Source organism: Castanea sativa, chromosome 9, assembly GCF_040712315.1.
Source record: "Castanea sativa cultivar Marrone di Chiusa Pesio chromosome 9, ASM4071231v1".
NCBI lineage: Eukaryota > Viridiplantae > Streptophyta > Magnoliopsida > Fagales > Fagaceae > Castanea > Castanea sativa.
Genome location: NC_134021.1, coordinates 29,992,022 through 30,017,646, shown reverse-complemented (window position 1 = coordinate 30,017,646; position 25,625 = coordinate 29,992,022). Strand labels below are relative to the sequence as shown.

At 34.4% G+C, this 25,625-nt stretch overlaps 1 protein-coding gene across 1 annotated transcript; it reads right to left on the bottom strand.

The window, feature by feature from the left end:
- Positions 1 to 6,729: 6,729 nt before the first annotated feature.
- On the bottom strand, positions 6,730 to 17,408 carry LOC142609383 (PHD finger protein ING2). The gene is made up of 7 exons (XM_075780955.1): positions 17,254 to 17,408; positions 17,084 to 17,155; positions 16,718 to 16,992; positions 10,429 to 10,492; positions 7,812 to 8,068; positions 7,619 to 7,657; positions 6,730 to 6,991 (listed from the first exon to the last, which is right to left on the bottom strand). The coding sequence occupies exons 1-7, from the start codon at positions 17,297 to 17,299 to the stop codon at positions 6,881 to 6,883; spliced, it is 864 nt and encodes a 287-aa protein (XP_075637070.1). The 5' UTR covers positions 17,300 to 17,408; the 3' UTR covers positions 6,730 to 6,880.
- Positions 17,409 to 25,625: the final 8,217 nt, after the last annotated feature.

Sequence of the window (25,625 nt, the reverse complement as noted above, 5' to 3'; positions counted from 1 at the left end):
CCCTCCATGCTACAGTCCAAAGGCCCATATGCCCACTTGGGTCCTTTTACTCCCCACATATATCTTTTTTACATTTATACTCAATTATTTGTGATCTATCAAAATATAACTCAATAGTCTTTCAATCTAATAATTGATTTTGTACTAAATATTGCAATAATTTTCCTTTTAATGAACAACATAAAAAAAATCCATTATAAAATCTTTTTTTTTTTTTGCTACAAAACCTAGTTTTTACTCTTGACATTATTTATGATTGGAATATTTTTTTCATTATTGCAATAAAACGATTCTACAAAGGAAATTGTATCAACTATCAACTATTAATCACACTTTTTGTTTCTCAAAAAAAAAAAAATATCAACCACAAATATTGAAATACACACACACACACACACACACACATATTGAGATCTTTGTATGTCCAATATATATATAAAAAAAAAGGCAAAAATGCAAAACTGACCTTCTAACTTTCAATTTTTTTTCATTTCAGTCCTCTAACTTTCAGTTTTGTCATTTCAGTCTTCTAACTTTCATTTGTTGTTAATTTGGTACTCCGTTAGATTTCAGTTATGTCCTACCGTTAATTGAGCCAAAACGATATCGTTTTGACCCCTTCTTAAAAAAAAAAAAAAATCAGAATTTAAAGGAATTTATAAAAAAAAAAAAAAAACTGATATAAAAAAAAGAAAAGAAAAAAATAAAGGGAAACGACGACGTCATCGTTCCCTTTACCTGAAATCAAAACCCACGCACTCGGCTATCTTAAATCAAATCAATCAATGAAAACCGATGCCGACTGAATCGTGTTTGTCTTTGTTGTTCTTCTTTTTCTTCATGAGTATTACTGAACTTCACCGATGATGGTGATGAGTCCCAAAGCATTTTAACACCAGAGAAAACCGGAGATGGGTGGCGAAAAAACCTCCCAACTGGCAATCTTGACTAGACCGAATCAGGTGTGTTGGTGTTGTTGGTATTGTTGGCATTCATCATCTCTAGTTGATCCAACTCATTGTTGTTGAAGTTTGATTGGGGAGGTGTGGGCTGGATGAAATAAGCGTTGGAAGAGGCATAGCCTGACATGCATTATTGAGGGCAGGTGCTGGAGCGGTAGCCGCTGCTGCTACCACCGAAGGTGTTGACAGAGAAGATTTTGGTGTTGGAGAGGTTGGAGGGTCGTGGGGTGTTGATGGAGTCTGCGGCGTTAAATGTTTTTTTATATATTTTTTTTTTTATAGATTTTTCTTTTTTTTCTTTTAATTCCAAAATTAAAAAAAAAAAAGTAAAAAGGCATCGTTTCAGTGAGTTTAACGGCAGCCCCTAACTAAGTTCCAACGGAATCCTGCATTGACAAAAAATGAAAGTTAGATGACTTAAATGACAAAATTGAAAGTTAGAAGACTGAAATGAAAAACGCTAAAAGTTAGAGGATTAGTTTTGCATTTTTGCCTTAAAAAAACCAAATAGACAAAAAAAGTTTAAATTCCCAAATTTTTAACTTTAAGTCTCAAATATCAATTAGGTGAACTGTAATATTAAACATATATAGGTTCCATTTTATTTTTTAGATTCTCTAAGTCAATTTTCAATTTGAAAGGGTTAGTTTTCATTTATTGAACCCAAAAATAAAGTTTTAATACAAAAAACATATAGATCAAACAACTGTTATATATTTTAGATTCATTGAGTTAGCTTTCAATTTGGAATGATTAGTTTTCAATTTGGGGGGATTATAATTTTTTTTTAATGCATATTACTTTCAAATATATATATATATATATACGATTATTTTTTTAAAAAGTGGGGGCCCCTTGTTTCCTCTTGATCAAGAAATAGATCTGTCCTTGCACATAGGATTCCAAAAGACAATAATTATGAGTGCTCAACCTGAAATTATTTGCACTCACTCTCATTCAAAACAGGACAAACCCTATTAAACTGCTAATACATCAATATCTATGTAAAATTTTGAAGTTCTCAGGATAACCCCATCCAAAATACAATGAAAAGGATTTGACTCCAAATATAATTTTGGAGCATTGGGCTCCACCTACCAATAGGAAGATAACATGAATTTTGGAAACATGATAAGTAAATTTTCTTTAAAAAAAAAAAAACAGATGAATTTTGAAGCAAACCTTTGGATACTTACAAACAGGCAAACTAACAATTGTATTGCATCCACTAGTACATGCAAAATAGAAAATATCTAAATGAGGAGAAAACTGCAAAATTGTAAATAAAATAATTGTAAGTTAATCAAAGAAACTAATGTGATAAAAAAATTATTAATATTATGTTTGTCCTGAGAAAGACAAATCTATGCCATTGAAAAAGTTCCCAAAACATAATATTTACTTATTTAGATGATAAAAAGATCAAACTTGCTTATTATGGTTCTTTGAATGTTTTAAAGCAATATTTCCTTGCATGGCGTCAAGTTGGAGTAATCCAAACTCCAAAATTGACTTTTGGATTTAAATAGATAAAAAAACTAAGGATTTTAATAGGTTTTGGGGTAGCTGCATTTATACAGATGGTTGGAGTACTTATGGGAACTTAAAGAATGGTATAAAAGTATAATAATAATAATAATAATAATAATAATAATAATAATAATAATAATAGGTGAAGTTGATAGAAAATACAATTAAATTCTAAATTGAAGTCTAATTTTGTACCATGTGTCTTATCTAATTTTAAATTTATGTGTCAAATGAATTATTAGGTACAAAAATCAAAGAGTCTAAATTCAATTAGATTCTAAATTAAATTTTAATTGAAGTTCAATTTTGTGCCATATGTCCCATCTAATTTTTTAATTTTTGTGGCAAGTGAATTATTGGATGCAAAAAACGAAGAGTTTAGATCTAATTAGATTCGAAATCATGTCTAATTTTGCGCCATGTGTCTCATTTAATTTTTTAATTTTTGTGTCAAGTGAATTATTAGGTGCAAAAATTAAAGAGTCTAAATTCAATTAGATTCTAAATTGAATTTTAAATGAAGTTTAATTTTGTGCCATGTGTCCCATCTAATTTTTTAATTTTTATGGCAAGTGAATTATTGGGCACAAAAGCTGAAGAGTTTAGATCCAATTAGATTCCAAATTTATATATATATATATATATATATATGGAATTGTGATTGGTTTTAAATGTATCTGTGCATATGCACAGAGTTACATGCTAATTACATGAATGATTGGGTTTTTGATGGTTCATCTCCTTGTCTTTCGCACTAAATAACTCAACTTGGCATAAGGAAAAAAAAAAGATGAAATAAATGGCTCAAAAGTAGACTCCAATTGTAAAATTTAATTGGATTTTTTCTCAATTTTAAGCTGAGAGATAATCCAATTAAATTCAAAATTAGATTCTAATTGTTGTCTAATCTTATGTCACGTGTCTTATCAATTTCTTTTAAATTTTTTTGTTCTAGGTGAGTTTATATTGTGCAAAAGATGAATAATTTAATATAAATAAACTATCAAAAACCCAATAAAAAGAAGAAGAAGAAGAAAGAGTAAACTCATGTGTATATATAATATATACAAAAGAGTAAAACTCATGTATATATCTATGACTTTAAAAAAAATATAACTCTTACATTAAGTATAATTTGAACTCATATATATATGTGTGTGTGTGTGTGTAATTGTGATTGTTTTTAATTATATATGCACGAGTTATACACTAGTATATTAAAACGTGAGAAAAAAATTCAATTAAATTCCAAATTATATTTTAATTGTGGGTTAATTTTGTGTCATGTGTTCACTTAATTATTCAAATCTTTATGCTAAGTGAATTAACGAATACAAAATATTAACTACTAAGAGTCGAGTCCAATATTAATTAACTATAAAAAAATAATCTTATTTGCGAGACACTTGTGAAATCGACAGCTTAACATGACTCTTCAACTTTTGGCATGTGCTCCTCATGTGACATTTAGCTGTCTTGATCAAATCTCTACCACTCAATACTAAACCCATTACAAATAAATCCCACAAAAATACAAAGAAACAAATTTATGTAATTACAACACTTTTTGTCATGGAATAAAGCCAACATAAAATATAGTTCTAAATTACAACTTTACAAGATTGAACCTAAATCTTTTATACAACTATTAGAGACTTTATTAATTGAGTTGTCATTATTATTTAAAAACGAATATACAAAGGTAAATTGGGCTGTTTACTATTGCTAATTTGGTACCATTCTTAATAGTAATTCAAAAAAAAAAAAAAAAATCGTGGACCAATAAAACGAGGAAACAATAAAAGAGAACATTTATCTCATCTCGGGCCTTGACGTTAAAGGACGGTTGAGGGTAGTTGGGTCATTTGGCTACAAATTTATCTCGTAATGTCTCGCGCTAAAAATTTCGTTTCCCGCTCTTAGTTTTTAAATTCTCCGCAAATTTGACGGACACAATTTGAACGATTATGAATGAAACTCAAAACTCAAAAAGTCAAAGAGCAAATTGACCATCAATTCCCCTTCTCGTTGGGCCTTGGCCCTATAAATTAAGGGTTCTAGTTCTACTCTTCTTTCTAGACATCCAGGGAAGCCTCTGTAAACGAATTCTCATTTTTATTAGACCACCTTTCAATCTTTCCATGTTGACTACATAAGATTAGACCATTACCATATAAAGAAAAATTAAAATGTATTTATTTTTTTGAGAAAAAATTAGAAAGTAAAATGTAATTTAATTAATAGATTTATATAATTTTGTATTATATTATTTAAAATTATATAACAGGGAGGAAAAATTCAAATTCTAGTTTTTTTATTTTGAACAAATGAGAATAAAAATATGATACGAGTTACACAACTCTTGGTGATAATAACTTATTTTGAAAAATGGACAATTTTGATACAATACATTAGGTTTTCCAATTAAATTTAACACCTAGTTCAATTGGCCAATGAAACTCAAAAAAATTAAATTCAATGTAGTTATGTGTTTAAATTTAATTGAAAAAATAATATAATGCATTTTAGAAACTGTAATTTTGTATGTTTTGAAAAAAAAAAAAAAACTACTATGAAGATATTTTTCTATGTTTTCCTATATTTGATAGTATAAAAAAAAAAAAAAAATGTCAATCGAAAACACCAAGCAAAGCTATTTAATTATTACTTATATTATTCAAGTCACTTGTAAAAAGTTAACACCAATCATTATTATTGATCCAACAATAACACCAAGCAAAGCTATTTAATTATTCCTTATATTCAATTTGATTTGACAATCAAGCTCTTTTCAGGTTGTGATTGAATTGAAGTGTCTAATTAGTTTTTACATGTAAACTTGAAAGTCGAAGTAAATATATATATATATCAAAGAAAATCTCATACACCAAGTTTTTTAGTTGTAGTTGCATTTTTTTTTACAGATAGAAAGATTTGAACTATGAAAATCTCCATTAGAAACAATTAAAGGTGTCAATTGAACTTCATAACTCATGGCAATTTTAATTACACCAATTCTATTTACTTTATATACTTTGTTATTTTTTTTGGGTTAGTAAGCCTATTGTAGTTCATTTTTATTATATAATATATGATTTTTTTTTAATCAATAATATATGATATGATATAATTTCATTCTTTCCTCTTAATATAATTACCTATTAACATACCCTATCTTAGTACAACTGTCATATTTAGTTTCCTTATTAGCAAAAAAAAAAAAAAAAAAAAAAAAAAAAAAATCATATTTAGTTTCCTACATGCTACGAAAATAGTAAAATACCTAAAACATGTTTGGTAGACTGCACTATAATGTAATAGTTATTCCTATAGTTTAGCTATTCTTTAGTTTGGTTATATTTTTATTACAAGGAGTAGTCCTTCCTTATGAATAGCTATTCTTCAAAATGAGGAATAACTATTCCTCTTTAAAGGGATTGTATTAGCTATTCCTTAGTAAATACAATAATTTCAAAACTTAATATATTTCCAAATAAACAAACTTTCCATATACATCTAACAATTATAAAAAATAAAAAATCATAAAAAATAACATATATCTCTCTTAAATTTAAAAAGTAACAAATTTTAAGGAGATATAATTGAATGAGTAAAATATTTTCTAAAATAAATCTCAAGTTTTTATTTTAATGTTATAACTCATAACCAAACTTATGAATAGGTTTAATTATTACATTACAACATATTTTATTCTTAGTAATAAAGATCATAATTCATGTCGTAATCTCCATTCAATGTACTAAACGTAACCTGTTATTTTCACTACTTTGTCCGTAGGCTCTCAGATCCCAGAGGTCATACTTGTAAGACGTGACATATTATTAGTGAGCAATTCGTGCCATTGTAATTTACATTCCTATTTTGCGTTCACATGGAGGGCAACAAACACAACACCAAATGATTGAGGCTAGTTGAGGGTTTTATTTTTCATCCACCCCCCACCCTTCTTTCCAAGTTCCCTCAAAGTAGTCAAATTTACCACAAAAATCAATCGACTTTTGAGTTACAGTTCTAGACCCCAGCATTCAGATTTATGAGGACTTCATCACTTGTCTATTGATTTTCATTTTTCTTCTTGCAAGGTGGGAAGGAGAGGGTATCTCATGGGACCACTCTCTCACAGCACGTGGAACCCATACATTCTGAGAGAGAGGACTAACGAGACCATCTTATAAGATAATTTTTCAGTAGTGGGGGAGTGGGGGATGGAACGAAATTTTGTGGGAATTTTGTAGAGCACAACTCTTTTAAGTAACAAAACCAATTAATCACATACCAGTCACCAAACTTTTACCCACTTCTTTCCTCTGAAAGTGATAATGAAATAACAATACTTAATTACATCAAGCAGCTCCAATTGTGCAATTTCATTGACATTGTGGTAACATTCTGCAGGTTGGACAATACCACTTTCCTTTGAACCTTGTCTCCGGTGTCAGCCCAACGCATGAGTAATGGAACCACTCACCTCCTTGGCACTGTCATTTTATAATAGGTTAGCTAATCCATACAGGAATCTAGAAACAACAATTAAGTGATACAGAAATTACAACTGTTAAGTCTGCTTGATATATCATTACAAAAGAATCTAATGAAACCATCCCAACTCATTTATGATCTCATGATAGAAATATGTGTTCATACTTTCAAGAGAGGAAATTTAAAATACATAAAACTGATGGTTACTTGCAATAATTTGTTTATATGGATATGTAAAAAGTTCCAGAAAGTACCTTGCGCAGAGAAAAAAAACCACAAGGTGTTGGTGTTCACGTTCAGATATTCCAATTTTCTTTCATATCATATTGGTGCTAATAATAATATTACAAGATAAATCTAAAGAGGAAAATGGTTTTGTAGTAGTTAACCCGATGTTCTAATCAAATGTTGTCCAGTTTTTAAAACATGTAATTATAGCATATTTTGTAGGATATCCCATAAGAACTAGATCCAATTACCAAGTGAATCCACAGGCATATTTGGCAAAGTTTTCAAGAAAGCTACTACTGAGGCTTTTTATTGGCTCTGGTTACCAGTCATAAGAAAATATTATTAACTAGATAATCAGAGAGAAATATAAATAATGCAGAGAAAACAACACTCACGTTTTCATTGTCACAGGCAATCATATCTCCAAATGACACCTACAAAATCAAAAAAATTATTGCACTTTAGCAAATGAGTTAAAGCAGTTGAAGCATAACTGAAAAATATAAAATATGTTCATCCAAAATAAAATTTACTGAAACAATATGCTAAAAACTTTCAATTTGAAAATTAAAAACGAGAAGTCAGGACCTGATGACAGACGCAGTAGGTGGGTTCATTGGGATCAATAGGTTGCTCAACATCCATGGGGGCAGCAAATTCCTTTTTATGGCTTCCTGGAGGAGGCATAAGCTCAAAATCCCTATCACGCTCCCGATCCCATTCCCTATCCCTGTAATCCAGCCTCTTTGGTTGAGGTGTTCCATAGAAAGGCTTCCGCTTATCACTTTTAGGGACTATAGGTAATGGGGGAAGAATTGCTGGTTCATCTGGGCCTATTTTTCCCTCTGAAAAAAAATGGAAAAAGGAAAATAAAACAAACATAAGATAGAAGCCATGTGAACAAGTCATGCTTCCAAGCAAGGCTATCTTTTAGAACATGTGCTCAATTATTTTAGGCATGTGCTTAATTGATTTGGAAGTTAGTGATATGCTTAATTCATTTAGACATGTGGGATAAATGTTGTATTAGCTTAGGTTGTGATTATTTTAACATATGCTAAGGAATTACTTAGTTATGATGATGTCATCATAACTATTTCTTCGTTGATTAACTGGCCATGTTCATTGAATCAGACTTTACTCTTTGTGACTTGGATTTGAGGTTGAAAAATACCTCCCTTGGGGTTGAAGATTTCCTCCCCACCTGCCAATCAATGAGTGGATTCTCAAAGAACTTGAATACTTGTTGATGTGATTCAAGCAATGGCTTGTTGGAATAAGGGAAAAGGAATGAAGCCAATTCCAATACGCAAAAATTCTCTCCTTGCATGGAACCAGAAGATGCTCATCAATCTTGGCTTCAAAAAAAATGAGGTTATGCAATTGAGAAGGCAAGTTGCTACCTAGAGAAAGCTGGTGCAATGCTTGGCAAAAAGTGTAGAGCAACACTTGGATTATCATTGTGCAAAAAGCAATGAACCCATTAATGCTCTCACTGTTTTAAGACTCCCTTTGGATCTCCTATCGAAAGGTGTTAAAGAACCCATGGGTAGAACTCACCCTTGGAAACTGGCTTGCATGGAAAGGTGCCCAAGAGCTTATAAAAACATGGTTATGCTTACACTTAATCCATGTGGGACACTAGGATCATAGCATACTACCACGCTCTACAACCGACGTCTACAACAGCTCACTCTATCGACACTGACCCGATGGTAGCCCTTTCTCTTTTTGGTGGCTCCACTCACCTATTAGTTAATTTAATCTAGCCTCTAAGTCGCCCCCTTTGGGATTCAACCGCAAAGACGCAACTCATTTGATTCCATACTCATTGGGCTACGTCCGATTACTTGATGTGGTGGTTGGCTATGATACCAAATACTAATTTCCAATCAACTCAACTCTATTCCCCTCTACTTCCCCCTTAATCCAAACAGGTCCTTAACAACTCATAGGTAGAACTCACCTTTGAAAACCGGTTTGCAAGGGAGGGCGCCCAAGAGTTTATAAACACATAATTAAGCTTACACTTGATCCATGTGGGATACTAAGATCATAACAAAAGGTGTGAACACAAGGTGGAAAGACCAAAAAATCCAAGTCTCTCAAAGCCCATACAGCAATGCCATAGTGACTCCAAAGGTGGTTCTTCAACAAGCATGGACAAGGAGGCAATCTTGATGGAGTGAGGGTAAGCAATGACAAGGTTCTTGTGCCTCCACCAACCAAACCTAAAGCCAGCCGTATGGGTTCTGTGAGAGACAGCTCAAGAAGGGTGCGCAAAGTCCTATAATTGTGGTAAACCAAGCTCTCGTTCGATGGGATGTCGAAGAATGATGGGAGCCCAAAATTGTAAAACGTTTTGGAAGGAAAGGTGGCGGAGACTTTGAGAATGGAAGGACCTTGACAAAAATGATAACCAAGACTCTCTACTGATGCCATTGCCCAAGAAGCAGAAAGCGAGTCCTAAACACACGGTCAAGATTAGAAAGATTGATCATTGATGAAGAATAGAGCTATGGTCATGGAGGATCATGTGAACCCTATTCATGAGTTGAATGCTAAACGTGAGGACATGTTTCTTTCAAAGGGGGAGTCCTAATGCCTTGATGAGGTGGCCAAGTATTTTAAGCAATAATTTTCATTTTAAAAAAGCTTGACAATGTGGCCAAGTATGCCTTGATGAGGTGGCTGATACAAGGCCATTCCACAAGGGTAAGTCATGTGGACAAGTCCTACCTCCAAGCAAAGCTATCTTTTAGAACATGTGCTCAATTATTTGAAGTATGTACAATTGATTTAGAAGTTACTTAAACACGTGCTTTAATTGATTAAGAAGTGGGATAAATGTTGTATTTGCTTAGCTTGAGATTATTTTAGCATGTGACAAATTCATATACATGTGCTTAGGAATTAGTTAGTTATTTATGATGATGTAATCATAACTAACTCTTTCTTGTATTAAGAGCCATGTTACAGCCTTGTGAAAGGACGCTTTTGATAATTGACTGAAAATTTAGTCTTTAAGACTTGGGTTTGAGATTTGGAGAATACCTCCCTCTGGGTTGAGGGTTACCTCCCCACCCACCAGTCAATGAGTCTCTCTTTTTCTTTGAATGCACTGTTATTTAAGTTGGTTTTTTTTTTAATGAGCTATTACAAAATTATACAAGGCATGATAGAAGATAATAGAGAAGTTATCTACCTTGCTTTAGATCTTCAGCAAAATAGTTCAGGTCCTCATCAAGTCTTTTTACATGGCTATCTATCTGAAACAAATGCAAAATACAAGACAAACTGTAAGGTCAAAGGAATCTACAAAACTGGCTCTAGATTATGCAGAACAGTGCTTGAACAGATGTCATATATTATACAATTACATAATTGATAAGTAAGAGAGAAAATGTTGAGGCAACTAAAAAGAATCATATAGTGTACAGGTGAGACTCAAATGAAACATATGCAGCTTAAACCATTCCTAAACTTCTCAAGTCAAATACACACACACAAACACGTTAATTTTATGCAAAAAAGTCAAACTCAACAAAGTATAAAATGAAATCCAAGAGGTAATAAAGCTACCAGGTGAGGTAAGCTTAAACAATCAGTGAAAGCACATAAACAACGAGAAGTTGGAAAGACATTTTGAAAATTTATAGGAAGCTAGTTATAAGTTGGAACATCATCAAAATCATATCATTAAGATGAAATATACATTTCGGAAACAGTAATAAAGGAATCCAAAGGAAATATATATATATAAATGACAGAAATCAAATGGCCATCAGAGGCTATTCTAAATGAGAGAGAGAGATTTGGATGGTGTCTGCCAAGCTGTTAAATCTTTTCCAGATGCTGCATTAATACTGATAACTTATATCTAAGAGAGAGATTTCAGGAAGCCCTAAATCCACTAAATCCTTCAATGCATATTAGTGTATGAATCTCTTTGGTTATGGCATTTTCCCCCTTCTAACAAAACTATGAATCCTTTTCAAGGTGCTTTTATCCTAGGAAGACACAGGTACAGAATAATGTCCTTTTTAGGAGGGTTTAGGCTGTTATGTCCAGTTCAATTATTGCCTGGACAAAATAAAGAAAAGTTACAAAAAGAAAAAGGAAAGTAGTTCTTATTGGGTATGAAAGTTGGATCTTTGAAGAATAAGAAAATGAAAATAGGGCCATTAGTTTTAACATGTATGAAGCAGCTCATGATTGGCTGGAGCGACTCTCTATGTGATTTTATGGCGATATTAGAGTTTTTCAAGTAGAGTGGGGTATTATATCATGCAATGTGTAAAACATTAAGTCTAACTGGTATCTTTGTTAGCAGGAGTCAAGGATATTTAAAAGTAGAACAGCTCCATAATTTATATGCTAACATTATTAATGAAAATCTTATTATATGCTCCATGGGAAAATTCCAGCTAAAACACAAAATCAAAGTTTAAACAAGAAAATTTAATAATAAACACGCCAAAAAGTAAAGGGAAGGGGGGGGGGGGGGGAGCAGTCCATTGGACAGGTTTCTGGGGACTTTTTTTTTTTTTTGGGTGCAAGTACAGGTATCCAAGGACTCCAAAATTAATATGAAAAAAACATAAAATAACAACAATGCCCTCACCCCAAAATTTTGGGGGTCTGCCATGGATTGAATAGATGAATTGGGTTGGCCACAAGTATTCTTTTATTCATTTTATCCTATCCAAATTCCAAAACCATATTATCTATAACCTCCTTAATTAACATGTCATTTTCACTACTTTACCAACGTTATTTTAGGTCTTACTCCAACTCTTTTCATTCACTTAACGAACCAAGTTTTCCTTTTAACTAATGTATTAACCGCTCTATTTTGCACATGATCAAACAATCTCAAGCGGCTCTCTCTCATCTTTTCATCAGTAGGAGACACCATATTTCAATAAATTTCTTTGAGCTCAAGCTATCATCAAGGGTGGAGAAAAAAGCTTTAACTGAAAGCCATACCTACTTTTATGTTCAATTTGTAGTGGGTAGTAAATAATGATAAAAATCAATTCAATATCAAATAAGAAGATCTAAAGATAGGTCAAGTGGTATAAATTCTAGAGCCATGGAGGAAGGTTTTGGTACATAACATATGTCAAAATTTCAGCCTACAAAGCAATACTAGGATACCATATATTGATCAAATAATGCTAATATCTCACCATAAATATTTCTTTTAGTGAAAAACAGTATACTTGACTTTTCAACATGTGCACCCTCTAATTCTTCACTCTCTTGTTGAACTCTCTCTTCCTCAAGTAGCTGGAAATTTTCCTTCTCAGTGATAAACAATATACCTGATTTCCAAACTCATATATCTGATTTTTCAATATCAAATAGGCAAATCTGAAGATATGCCATCGGTCTTGTCTCCCCACCGTCGCCCATGTATGCATCATGCTGTTGACAATGTCAAAACCAAAAAGCCATATCTACTTATCTTCTGATTGTCGTTCTACTGCTAAGATCTGTCAAAAAGTTTCTTGTTTGTATCACTGCTCAACCAAGTTTTCTGCGAGACCATGATGGCTAATCACAAAGGTTTACAATTTTGACTTTCACCAAGTTGCTTCAATATTGTGAACTCTTATCAGTATCTAATTGCAGTTAATTTAAAATTATTGACCAAATTTTCTATTTGAAATTTTGATTGGTTACCCTTAATTTTATATTGAAAATTAATTTGCGAAGAGTTTTTTCAATTGATCTCAATTGCATCCATATTTTAGCATATGCTTGCATGCATAGGCGTAGTGGTCGTATAACAAATTCAAGAAAATATAATGAAAGCCATCAAAGACCGATTAGCTAAGGTTGAGAAGTTGGACACTAGGTTTGATATCTTGGGTGCACAGCTGGGATCCAAGAAGCCTTCCATCTAGAGACTGCCCACTAGTCTCTGCTCCCTAGTCTTGAAGGTAAAGTTTCCCACTCTGATGACAACGTTGAACCACTAAAACATAGTGTTGAAAGAATAGTAAAGGTGCCAATAGATGTTGCCACAATGCTAGACAGCAAGAATATATTGCAGAGTCTAAAGAGCGAGCTGTAATGCCTGGACCATATGTAGTAGACTTAATACAAATTATTGAAAAGTCAAGAATATTGTTTATCATTGAGAAGGAACATTTAATCATGTGCGGGTGCAAATGTGTGAAAAATGAGTGTGATGAAGAGAGAGTTTCACAAGAGAGCAAAGGATTAGAGGGTGCACATGCTGTGAAAGATGAGTTTGATGAAGAGAAAGTTCACAGGAGGGCAAAGAAATAAAGGGTGAATAGGTTGTGAAAAATGAGTTTAATGCATCTGCTATTAACCAAACCTCCATGATGCATGCAGTAGAAAAGCTTGATACAATGATGCTTTCAATGGATTAAGACAAGGCTGTATCGTATCCACCCATTGATTTTATCATTCCAAATGAATTTAATGAGATGGTGGAACACAAAGCTTGTTTGTTCTTAGTGTTGCCAAAGGTGCTTCAAGAATTAATGGAAGAATTCTTATTCTTAAAACACTTTCAAAACTCTAGGACGAATTATCTCCACCCAAGAGAGAATGATGTGGAAAGTGAGAATACAATTTTATGTTGATTCAGTTTTATTTAATTTCAATAGTCAATTGTACTTTTATTATTGGTACATTGGATTTTATTTTAGGTATTACTAGCTAATTAGGTTATTAGTATTTTATTTAATTTCTTAGAGTCAAGGTTATTTCGTGATTCAATTATGAGGTTTTGATCCAGGTAAATAAGGATCAAAGTTTAGCCCTGGTAGCAAGCTATTGTACTCCCATGGAGACAAGTTTATGCTGAATAGAATTTCAGTTTGAATGTTTCTAATGGTGTGATGTTGGCTCCCACCAACCTTAAGTGCTGATTCCTAGGTTTTCTATCCAGCTTGGTGCAGATTCCAAGCAATTCTAGGTGCTGATTGCTAGGTTTATCTTATTTTTCTATTTTGGATCTTCTGACAAAATTTGGGAGAATTTTGAACTGCATGAGTTTGGGTATCAAGTTCATTGTTCTGCATCATGCTGGCTTGCTTTAAACAAAAACAATAACATCACGTTTGGGTTGACAACTTTTTGGGGAACAAACTTTTGAACAAAACAATTCCTACTCCCTTATGTATTAATAAATACATACTAAGACATTTAAATCTTAGATTTTTTTTGGGGGGGGGGGGGGTTGGTGGGGGAAATTAGGGGTAAAAATGTAGACAATTTAAAAGAGCAGTTCTACGGTAACACATCAGATTATAGTAGAGTAAACTAGGCTCTGAAGAATATATAAACAAAGTTGATCATTTGAAAGTAATAATTTTGTTTAAAACTATAGCAGGGGCAATAAACACAAATTAGTAAATCCAAAGAATGGACATTAATAGACAAACATTTTTGTCACATGTAATGTGTCGTCTATGGCCTAATTCATAATTACTAGATTTTCTTTCAAGTAGAGGATTTCATGAGGATAATGAGAACACAAATTTTCTAAAATTTGAAAGAATAAAAACCAGTAAAGATGAACTGTGCAATAACTAAAAGCATTAGCATCAGGCTCAATGCACTTTTAGCCAAATTGACCCCAAAAACTCCACTTTCATTACTTTAACTAATCTACTATTCAGGTACCACTACATCAGCCTCAATACTCTATATCCATTTCATTTAGGTATTCTTTTTTTTCTCTTTCCAAAAATCATCCCAAGGAACCACCCCAAGCCACCGCAACCCATTCCAAACAAATCATCCCAACCACCGCAAGCCACCACAGCAACCACCACAAAAATCAACCCGAACCAAAAAAATCAACCACATACAACCCAAAAAGTCAACCACCACCAGACCACCCACACCAGATCGACGAACCAAATTGCACCAGATCGAAGCACCTCACACTAGATCGATGAACCAGATCCAAGCACCTCGTACCACCATCGGACCACCAGCAACAGATTGATGGACCACCGGTTTCACCTTCTCCACTTTTCATCTCCTCTTTGATGGCAGTGAACAAATAACAAAGTAGTTTTTTTACGGAACTGGCTATGACCAGTACCTCAATAACTCAGTCAAGGTACTGTTCATTTGCTGCATTTGTTTGGTATTTTGTCAGGCTTGATGTGGAGGATTTCAGATGGCTATGCAAAATTTCTGCTACTTTTCGCATTTGGCGAATCTGCTGCAAATGCTCAAAGATGTTCTAATTGCTAATTAATAATAATGTCAACTTTTAATGGTTGATAGAAAGAGCAGCTGGAGGAGTTAAGACTTAAACAAAAACATATGTCAATTTGGTCAAAGTAAATGACTCCAATCTCTCCATCTGTAGGAATAGCTTTAAGAATTACAAATACCACAGCTAAATATTCTTTAGGGTAGAGAAACAAACTTTATTTCCACAAGATAACTCATACTGATGTATAATATACAGTGCTGAAGAAGCCTATTCCAAGGAATGCAATGCTTCAATTTCAATGTTAACATATCCCTCAGGTGGTCTTAGAGGTAGTTAAGTTCAAGTTAATGACATCAATACAATGTCAACAAAACTTTCAGCTTTGTTCATCCATGATTTATCTGTTCATACATTCTGTTGAAAAGGATTTTATGAAATAGTTTACATTTAGAGGAAGATAGAGGGGGCATATAAGTATAAGCCAACTGCACACCATCTACATGTTCTTATCTTGGATTGGCTACCATCTATACAACCTTAATCCTCACACTTCTTTTCCCATTTGAACTTCCCAAAATTTGCTCAAATTGTACACAAGATCCCCTCTATAAAATTATAAGGTGTGAAAAACACCTACTTTGATAGCCACTATAGACAGGACTAACTGAATTACATCATGAGCATATATTCAAGCCTTGTTTGACAAGTATTTGGAAAGCCCATATTTGTTACAAGGATGTTGAACAGGAAAACGCACTTCAATTGGATGTTTATCAAGCATCTAAATCACAGATATGTGGGAACATACGAGAAAGTGATTTATTCACCAATGCTTTCCATTATAAGATATTAACAAAATCCTATTTCTGAGATAGGGGACATTCTACTAATGGAACCGTTTACATATTTTAAACTCTTACATGGATTAAAGAAGGCCATAAAGAAAACCTTTCCTATTATTTGCATTAGTGCTTCTAAAAAATTTAATCCTAGAATCCTTCAATGCCAAAATAACATTGTCCACCGGTGCTTTCTCGTTCAACCTCATATACCTATTTTCGAACAAATCCCACTAGAAAAGCAAAACCGTACACAATCATGAACTAGTGACATCATAAGTACATCAAATAGAACATTGAAACTTGAACTATTAAAACCCATTAATCATTTGCACCAAGTACAGCAGATAGAGCATAATTTCATATAAAAGAACGATAAAAAAAAAGAAAAAAGAATACCCAATGGCATAATGCATTTTGAATAAAAAGAAGAAGGGTACCAAGTCATAAGCTTGCTGTGCCAACAAAACCTTCTCAGTGCACAAACTCAACGCACTGTCCTGATTTGCCTCAATATCCTTTCGCATTTTCTCGAAGGCGGCATCGTCTTCCTCATTACCATTACTATTATTATAGTTACTATAATTGTAATTATTACTATTATTATTATTATTGTTGTTGTTGTTAATGTAATTAGAATTATTCCCTTTCTTTGAGCTCTGTGAAGCCAATCCCAAACAGTACTTCGTCTGCTGCCTCGTTTGGTTCATCATCGCTAACAAAAAAAAACACACACACACACAAAAATTAAATAAGAAAAGTAAAAAAATTGAAAAAATTGAAGAATATAAAAGGGATTGATTTACATTGAGAGCGTTCATCGAGTTCTCGAATGGTATTGAGGAGCCTCTGAAGCTCAGCGGGTAATGTGTTTGCGTCTGTGCCATTTTTACGCCAAATTTAATTTTCATTAGCAAAATTTTTTTTAAAAAAAAAGGTGTTTTTCTAGGGATTGAGAATGTAGAGAAGGGCTTACACTCTAAATAGTCGTCGACGTACACTCCGGTCCGTGCAATTGCCATTTTTGCTTCTTCTAGGGTTTTCCTGCGAACTGCGAAGGGGATGTACAGAAAACGGTGTCGCTTTTTGTGTTCCAAGTTTGAGTCAAATTAACCAAACGATAGTTATTGACCGTTGGAGTTTTATGGTCACACGGAATGGAGATTGTTTTTTGGTTCTAAGTTCTTTTAAAAAAAAATTATTAATTTTTAGAAAATATTTTACTTATACAATTATATTTCTTTATAATAATTTTTAAATTACAAAATTATAAGTACGGTTTCTAAAGTTTACTTACTAAGTGCTATTAGTCCCTGAAATTTAAAATTAGCACCATTGATTCCTAATGTTTCAAAAATAAGCATTATTTATTCCTTTGTTAACTCCTATTAAGTTGTTAACTATGTATCTAACAAAATAATGATGTGGTATTTTTTTTAAATGACATATCTTATTTTAGATTTATAAATTACACATCATTAAACTTTGACTTGAATCCATTTAAAGTGTTTTGTCCATCCGATTCAACCGAATTAACCTTTCACACCCAAATCCGGCCAAAATGAGAAATTAGCAATAATTTTCAAACAATATAATTAGTAGGCACAGTTACCAAACTATATTTTTTACTAACATTTCGAGTTTAAGAGACTCGATTTTGGGCCTAAAAATCGAGTTTTTGAGTGTTGATTTTCATAGTCTGCTCATATCTAATGTGACATTTTTTTCACGTGACGTCTACCTGCAAATCGAGTCTCTAAGACTAAATTTATAAGCCAAAAAAAAATTTAAGTCTGTCTTTCATGTACTAACCATTCCCAGAAATACCAAGAAAAAAAAAACACACACACACACACACACAGCACCTTCATTATCGGCCCACCAGCCACAACCACAAACCCCAGCACTGAACAAAAAAAACACAATCTAGCGCCTACACAGCACCACCAACACAGCACAGCCACCGCCAATACAACACCACCAACAAACTCACAGCCACCACAAAACAAACCCACAGAACACCACAAAACAAACTCAGCCACAAATCACAAATCAAACACACGCTGATCAAACCCACTATGCCGAAACCCCGTCGATCAAATCACAAATCATACCCAAACACCGAAACCACACACCGATCTCAGCCTTGAAACTGACGAACACTGATCTCAACCCCACCGCATGCCCATGCCGCACACTAATTTGTAACCCATTTGGCCCTGCTAAGAGAGATGTGAGAAAGGAAAGAGATGGAGAAGTAGAAAGGCGACAAAGGAAAGAGTTGCGTTAGTGAGAGAGAGAAAGGAGAGAACAAAATAGAGAATGGGGAGAGAGGAAGAGACGGGTCTGGGGCGTGGTTGGTGCTAACTTAACATTTTTTTGGTTTATAAATCGAGTCTTAGAGACTCGATTTCCAAGTGAATATCACATGGAAAAAATGCCAAATTAGACTGGTCAGACTATAAAAATTGACCTTTAAACACTCGATTTTTAGGCTCAAAATTGAGTCTCTTAGACTTGAGATTTTAGTAAAAAATATAGTTTGGTAATAGTGTCTACTAATTATATTGTTTAGAAATTATTGCTAATTTTTCATTTTGGCCCCCAAATCCAAACACAACAAACAAGAGATACGAGAGAGAGCAAAAAAAAAAAAAAAAAAAAAAACAATTTGAGAATCTCTAGCTTCACCTCCCTCCACCGATTTAACAGACCTTCGCCCACCCATTCTTTTGATGCAATCTCTAGTGGCAACTCTTTAACAAATACATCTGCAAAACCAGTCATCAATCATTCATTTGTGGAATAAAGTATTTGACGTCAAACACATCTGCAAAACCACTGAGGCAAAACCAAATGATTATGAAAATTGAAAGGATGCCGTTTAGTACAAAGAGTTTTTTTAAAAGATTAAAAAAAAAAAAAATTAAGCGAAGAAGAAGAGGACAAAGAACAATATTGTTGCTGCTTTTGTAATCTTTTAGCCATTGACAGCTTGACACATGATACCATACAAATAGAAGCATTTTATATGATTAAACTGTAGAAAAATGAAGTCTTATTCTATTCGGTTCATCTATTTTAAACTTAAATATTGTTATTGATCGTTAATACTGTCATTGGTTTGAGAACGATTGGAGATGGGGCTCTCATACGTTAAGAATCTATTTTTGATAGATAAAAACAAATTCTTAAGAATCTTTGAGTGATTGTTCTTAAACTTTTCAAAAGAGTGATGCATTAGACCTTTATTATATGCATTCGAGCAAGATGAGCGAAACATCTATGAGGTCTAGTGAAGAGGAAGACGTACTTTAAAGAAGCACGAAGAAAGTCAAGGAGAGCCACTGTGCTGGTTACTCCCAGGAACCAAACCCCCAGACCCATGAGGGGGTGGCTAAGTCATATAAAGAAAAACTCCTTGGATTTCTCCAAGGAGCATACGAGCAAGCTTTCAACTTTGAGCAAAATATGGAGATAGAGGTGGAATCAGATGATGAAACTTCAGAGCTATCTGCTGGTATTGCGGCGGTAAACCTTTCCGGAGAAAGGAAATCCAAAATCCGAAACCAGTGGGTTAATGCCTTGATAGTGAAAGTGGTAGGCGGAACAGTGGACTACCATTTTCTAACCTCCCGTTTAACGAGTTTGTGGAAACTGACTGGTAAGATGGTTTGTGTTGGCTTAGGCCATGATTTTTTCTTAGTTAAGCTTTTTGTAAAGGAAGATTATGTTAGAATCCTTAGTGAAGGGCTATGGTTTATGGGGGGCCATTATCTGTCCATTCGGTGCTGGGAGCCAAATTTCAGGCCCTCCACAGCCAATGTGACCTTTGTTGTTGTTTGGGTTTGTTTTCCAGAGTTACCTATTGAGTATTATGAGCCTTCTGTCCTAAAAGACATTGGGAGTGCCACTGGACCAGTTCTCCGAATTGACAACCATACAGTAGTTAAAGATAGGGGGGATTCGCTAGAGTGTGTGTCCAAGTTAATTTTGATCGACCCATTATCAAACTCATTTAAGGTTGGGGGATTGGGACAACCTGTCCAGTATGAGGGAATAAACTCTTTGTGCTTTTCTTGTGGCCGCATTGGGCACAAATCGGAGAGTTGCCACTACAAGATTAGGCCAACGGAGAAAGTTGATGTGGGAAAGGTGACTATTGAGCAAAAGCAGACTAAGCCTGAGGAGAAGGCCTATGGGCCGTGGGTTCTAGTTTCACGGAAAAGGCAAACCAGCAAAAGTTTTAAGAAAGGGAAAGCCCACTTACCACAAGAGGAGTCCAAAGCCCACAATCCAAAAAGTTTGTCGCCTAATAAGCTTTTCAGCCTTTATTTGATAGGCCTAGTCAATTTTGACCTGGGAAAGGGCGAAGGAAAAATTAAAGCTGGGGATTCTTTGACAGATAATGCATTTGGAGCAGATTGCACTACCGCTAATAGGGATTCAGATCCTCTAGAGTTTCTAGGGTACTCTATTAAGTAGAGTTCATTAAATCCTAACCACTCTTTAATGATTTAATGGTCTAGATTCTGCCATGTCAGCATTTCATTAACAATCATCTTAATTGTTTTGTTTACAACATTATTTTATTATTTTAAGAATATTATTAATGAAATGCTGACATGGCAGAATCTAGACCATTAAATCATTAAAGAGTGGTTAGGATTTAACGAACTCTACTGGTAGAGTACCCTAAGAACTCTAGAGGATCTGAATCCCTGCTAATAGATCTGCAGAGAAATCTGCTGCTTCAGCATAGGCTTCAAGTGACAAAACTCCTTTTCACAATCAGAAATCCAGATTGCCTTTTAGAGGGCAGAAAGGGACGTGCCAGAAATTAGGCTTAAAATGAAGGTTACGAAGAACATGTCTCCAAGGAATAAATCCCAACTAAGCGAAGTTCAAGGTAAAAATAAGCCAAAATATCTTATTTATCCTATAATAAAGGAATTCAAAGCTGGGGGTTTTGGAGCTTCCCTTGGTGAGGAGCATCTTGATCACGATTTATTGGTATCTGTTGGTCTTAGAGAAATGGAAGCTGAAGTGCCGATGGTGAGAGTGAGTAGCGCGGTCATCCCCTAGGAGCTAGCGACATGGGGGTAGAGAGAACCTCGTTAAGGGAAAGCTCCAATAATTCCCTACCTAGGGAAGAAAAAAAGGTATCTTGTGTTGAAGTTGCAGTCCTAAACATATTTAAAGCCCCACTAAATCGTGTCTAAGAATGTGTTTGGATTCAGCGTTTTGGTGTTTGCGTTTAGCCCAAGCGCGTTTTGCTGTTTTTTTTTTTTTTCCAGCCGCACTTGTTGACTTTCTTGCGTTTCACCTTCTTCTTCTTCTTTTTTTTTTTTTTTTTTTTTTTGCTGCAGCACGCTTTTCAAGGAACAAACAGTTACTATTCATGAACAGTAGCCGTATATTTCTAACTTTTCAGCCACCTTCTTCCGTGAACAGTGCATTCGTGCACTGTTTACAGACCCACAAATTTCATTTTCAGCTATTTTTTTATTAAAAATGGGTCCCACAATACTATTCACACATTTAAAAATTATTTTGCTACAGTGTTTTCAGTTTTCAATTTTCAGTTTTCAGCAACAAGTTTTATCTAAACAGACCCTAACACTCGACCAAAAGGGAGTGGGATGGACAGTGAACCTAATTTAAGAAGGTTGGCCGATGGGCAAGCCCATATGCACATGGACGAAGGGAGACTTTGACCATGGGGGACAACGGCCCCCCTTAATTTTTTTTGTAAAAAAAATATAAGTATATATATAGGTATAAATTTTAGTAATGTTGTTCTATAACATTACATTTTACCTCCCCTTAACAATATCATTGATTCTTTTAAGAGTAATACTATAATCACAAACTTTTCTACAATATTTTTACAAACTGTTAAGGTAGTAAATTCTTATTGGTTTGCATCTGGGCTTATTTGTAACTCTAGCATTTTTCTCATTTTAAAGGGCATAAAAAAAAAAAATTAAAAACCTAAAATCTAAAATAAAATATACAAGCCTAAAAAATTAGCCCAACAACAAAAATTACCTAAAAAATTAGCCCAACAACAAAAATATACAAGCCTAAAAAATTTTAAACAAAATAATTTTGTCCTTACCCAATAGCAAACATACACATAAAAAACAAAAACAAATAATAAATTAATTATAAAAAAACCCTTAGTGGTTAAGCAATAGAGCTAGAGGCTGGAGCAGCAGCACGCAACTAGAAGCAAAACCGCCCCCTCTAACTTCAAGTTCTGGCTCCATCCCTGCATATGCAAGAGGACTTCCTCGAGGAGAGTTCAAGCACCTCGATAGATATGCAAACCAACGAGGGAGGTGATATTCCTAACCCTTTTGATTAGGGTTTATCTTTTCCTGCTTATATTAAATATGAATATTTTAATTTGGAATTGTCGGGATGCCTTGAACCCCACCTTCAGAAATGTTGTTAATGATTTGGTTCAACTGCATCCTCCTGCCATTATGATTGTTACTGAAACTAAGGTTGGTGGTAATAGAGCAAAGGAGATAGCAAGTCAGCTTCCTTTTGATGGAGCAATCGTTTCCAGTACTATTGGTCTCACTGGTGGTCCCTGGCTATTGTGGAATTTCTATTGTGTAGAGATTGTAGAGTTATCTTATATTGAACAGGAGATACATGCTACTATTTCTTGTAGTCACACCTAGCCATGGCTTCTCTCAATTGTGTATGCTAGTCCAAGATATGCTAAGCAACATCTTCTTTGGGAAAACCTCTCTACTGTGGCATCCCTCCACTCGCTTCCGTGGGTGATTGCAGGGGATTTTAATGAGGTGCTGCTAGGTCAGGACAAATTTGGGGGGAGGAATGTTAACATCAATAGAGCTCTCAAGTTCCAAGAATGTCTTGACAGTTGTAAAATTATCGATATTGGCTTCTCAGGTCCCCGATATACTTGGTCTAATCTTAGACCCCTCTCCCAGCTTATTCAAGAGAGGATAGATAGGGTGTTCATTAATGCGGAATGGAATGTGATCTACCCTGAAGCTTTTGTCAAGCATTTAGAAAGAATCCACTTTGATCATTGCTCGATCATGCTATCCCTACCTAGGAACTTTGTACTTAGACTCCCTCGACCTTTCAAGTTCCAACCCATGTGCTTATCTCATCATTCTTTCCCAGAGCTGGTCAGTAGTTCTTGGTCAGAGGCACTAGGTCTATCCATAGCTGTGGCTAGTTTCACTACCCGTGCTAGGGAATGGAATAAGACCTACCTTGGTAACATTTTTTTATAGAAAGAACAAGATCTGAGCTAGGCTAAGAGGAATTCAAGTGCCCCTTGCTAACCACCTGAATGACTTCCTTATTATATTAGAACAATCTCTACTGACAAAATTCATGGAGGTGTCCAAGGTGGAAGAGGATTTTTGGCCCATGAAAGCCCGTATCTCTAGACTGGATGAGGGGGATAGGAATTAGGAACACGACATTTTATCATGCCTTTGCCCTGGTTTTTTGTAGAAGAAACCACATTACCTATATGAAAGATAGGATGGGAAACTAGCTAAATGGAGATAGTGAAAATGCTGAATTCATTAGAGTTGGCTTCATGGAGCTCTTTTTTCTCCAACTAGTGTAGTGTCCCAGCTGATGCGTGGTCCGCCCCCCCCCCCCTCTCTCTCTTTTGGAGAGTTTGCCTCCAGGAAGATGATATAGCTGCTTTAGACTGCCTAATATCTGAGGCTGAAATCTAGGTGGCTCTCTAGTCCTTAAAGCCTTATAAAGCTCTAGGGCCGAATGGCCTTCATGCGGGTTTCTTCTAGAGATTTTGGCATTTGGTTGGTAATTCCGTCAAGGATGAAGTAAAGATAATCTTCTCTTTAGGGAAGGTTCTTGAGTACCTAAATAGGACCCTTATCACCCTTATCTCGAAATGTACCAATCTGGAATCCCGAGGCAGTTATCGGCCTATTAGTCTCTACAACTCAATCTATAAGGTTGTTACCAAGCTTATAGTGACCAAAATTTGGTCCATCCTCCTTGGGTTGATCTCTTCTCTTCAAACATCATTTGTTCCTGGGAGGAAAGGGGTAGACAACGCAATTATAGTTCAAGAGCTGATCCATTCTATGTCCAAGAAAGAAGGGAGAAATGGGGTTATGGCTATAAAGATAGATTTGGAGAAAGCTTACGATCGCTTGGAATGGAGCTTTATAAGGGATACACTTTGTTTGTTCAAGTTCCCTATGAAGGAAAAAATCTGGTTTTGTATCTCATACAAAACACATAGCGGAAGCAACAAACAAGGATCTATTTCATTCATGATTGATAACGTGCACTATGTAAATTTCAGAATTTAAGAACAAGATAGCGTACCTTGGTGTGGAGAAATTCAAAACAAAGATTAGAAGCACTTGGAAACACTTTTAATCTTCACTCCAATTCCACTTTACGCCCAAGATGTGTGGTCTCTCAATCAGTTTTCAAGGGAGCATGAAAGTGTGTCTCATACTCTCTCACACACCGTTTCTTATTTTCACTTTTTCACTTATAAAAATTCTGTATGTTTCTCCCTTTATAACTAACTGATTATCTAATTGGGTTGGCCTATTGGGCCTTTCCAATTGGGCTTTAGTGTGTGGCTTGGAGTGGGACCAAAAGGGACCAATAAGACACTAGCTCCAATGGGTCTTGGGCTTTTCCGTCAACTCTTGACAAGTCCAAAGTTACCATTAATTATATTTAATACCACTATATAAATATAATTGCACTCTAGGCCTTATTAATAAATTATATCCCAAGACTTTATTATACATGTAACCCCTTCATAAAATATTCGTAGTAACATAAAGTCATAAATGTAGACTGTCACTTTGTAAATTATTACATCTTATCCTTGCCTTCCCGGTTTAATCCTTTAAAGTTATTCATTATATATTTATGAAATCCAATTTCATAAATATATACTTTAGTAATTTCTTACTAAAGTGGTTAGGCCTAACTCTCTGAATACTTATCTCAAGAGAATATTTTATATCTCCATCAAGAGACTATGAATTCCATCTTGAGAATATATGTTCCATCAACACTAAATGTGGTTGCCCAACATACTGAGGTTTTGACCGTCACTTCAGATCTCACTCCTAATATATCAAAGCAACCTACACTTCATGATCAGGTCCATTATTCTCTCAGGATTAAGAGTTCATGCAAATAGAAGTTGTGAAATTTATTATTCATTTGACAGTCATTAGGAGAACAATAAATCTTACAGCGGTCCTGTTCAATATGTTTTAACTCTTAAAACATATCAACATATCAACTAGAAGTCTCCACTTCCATGATCAAGACAAATCATCG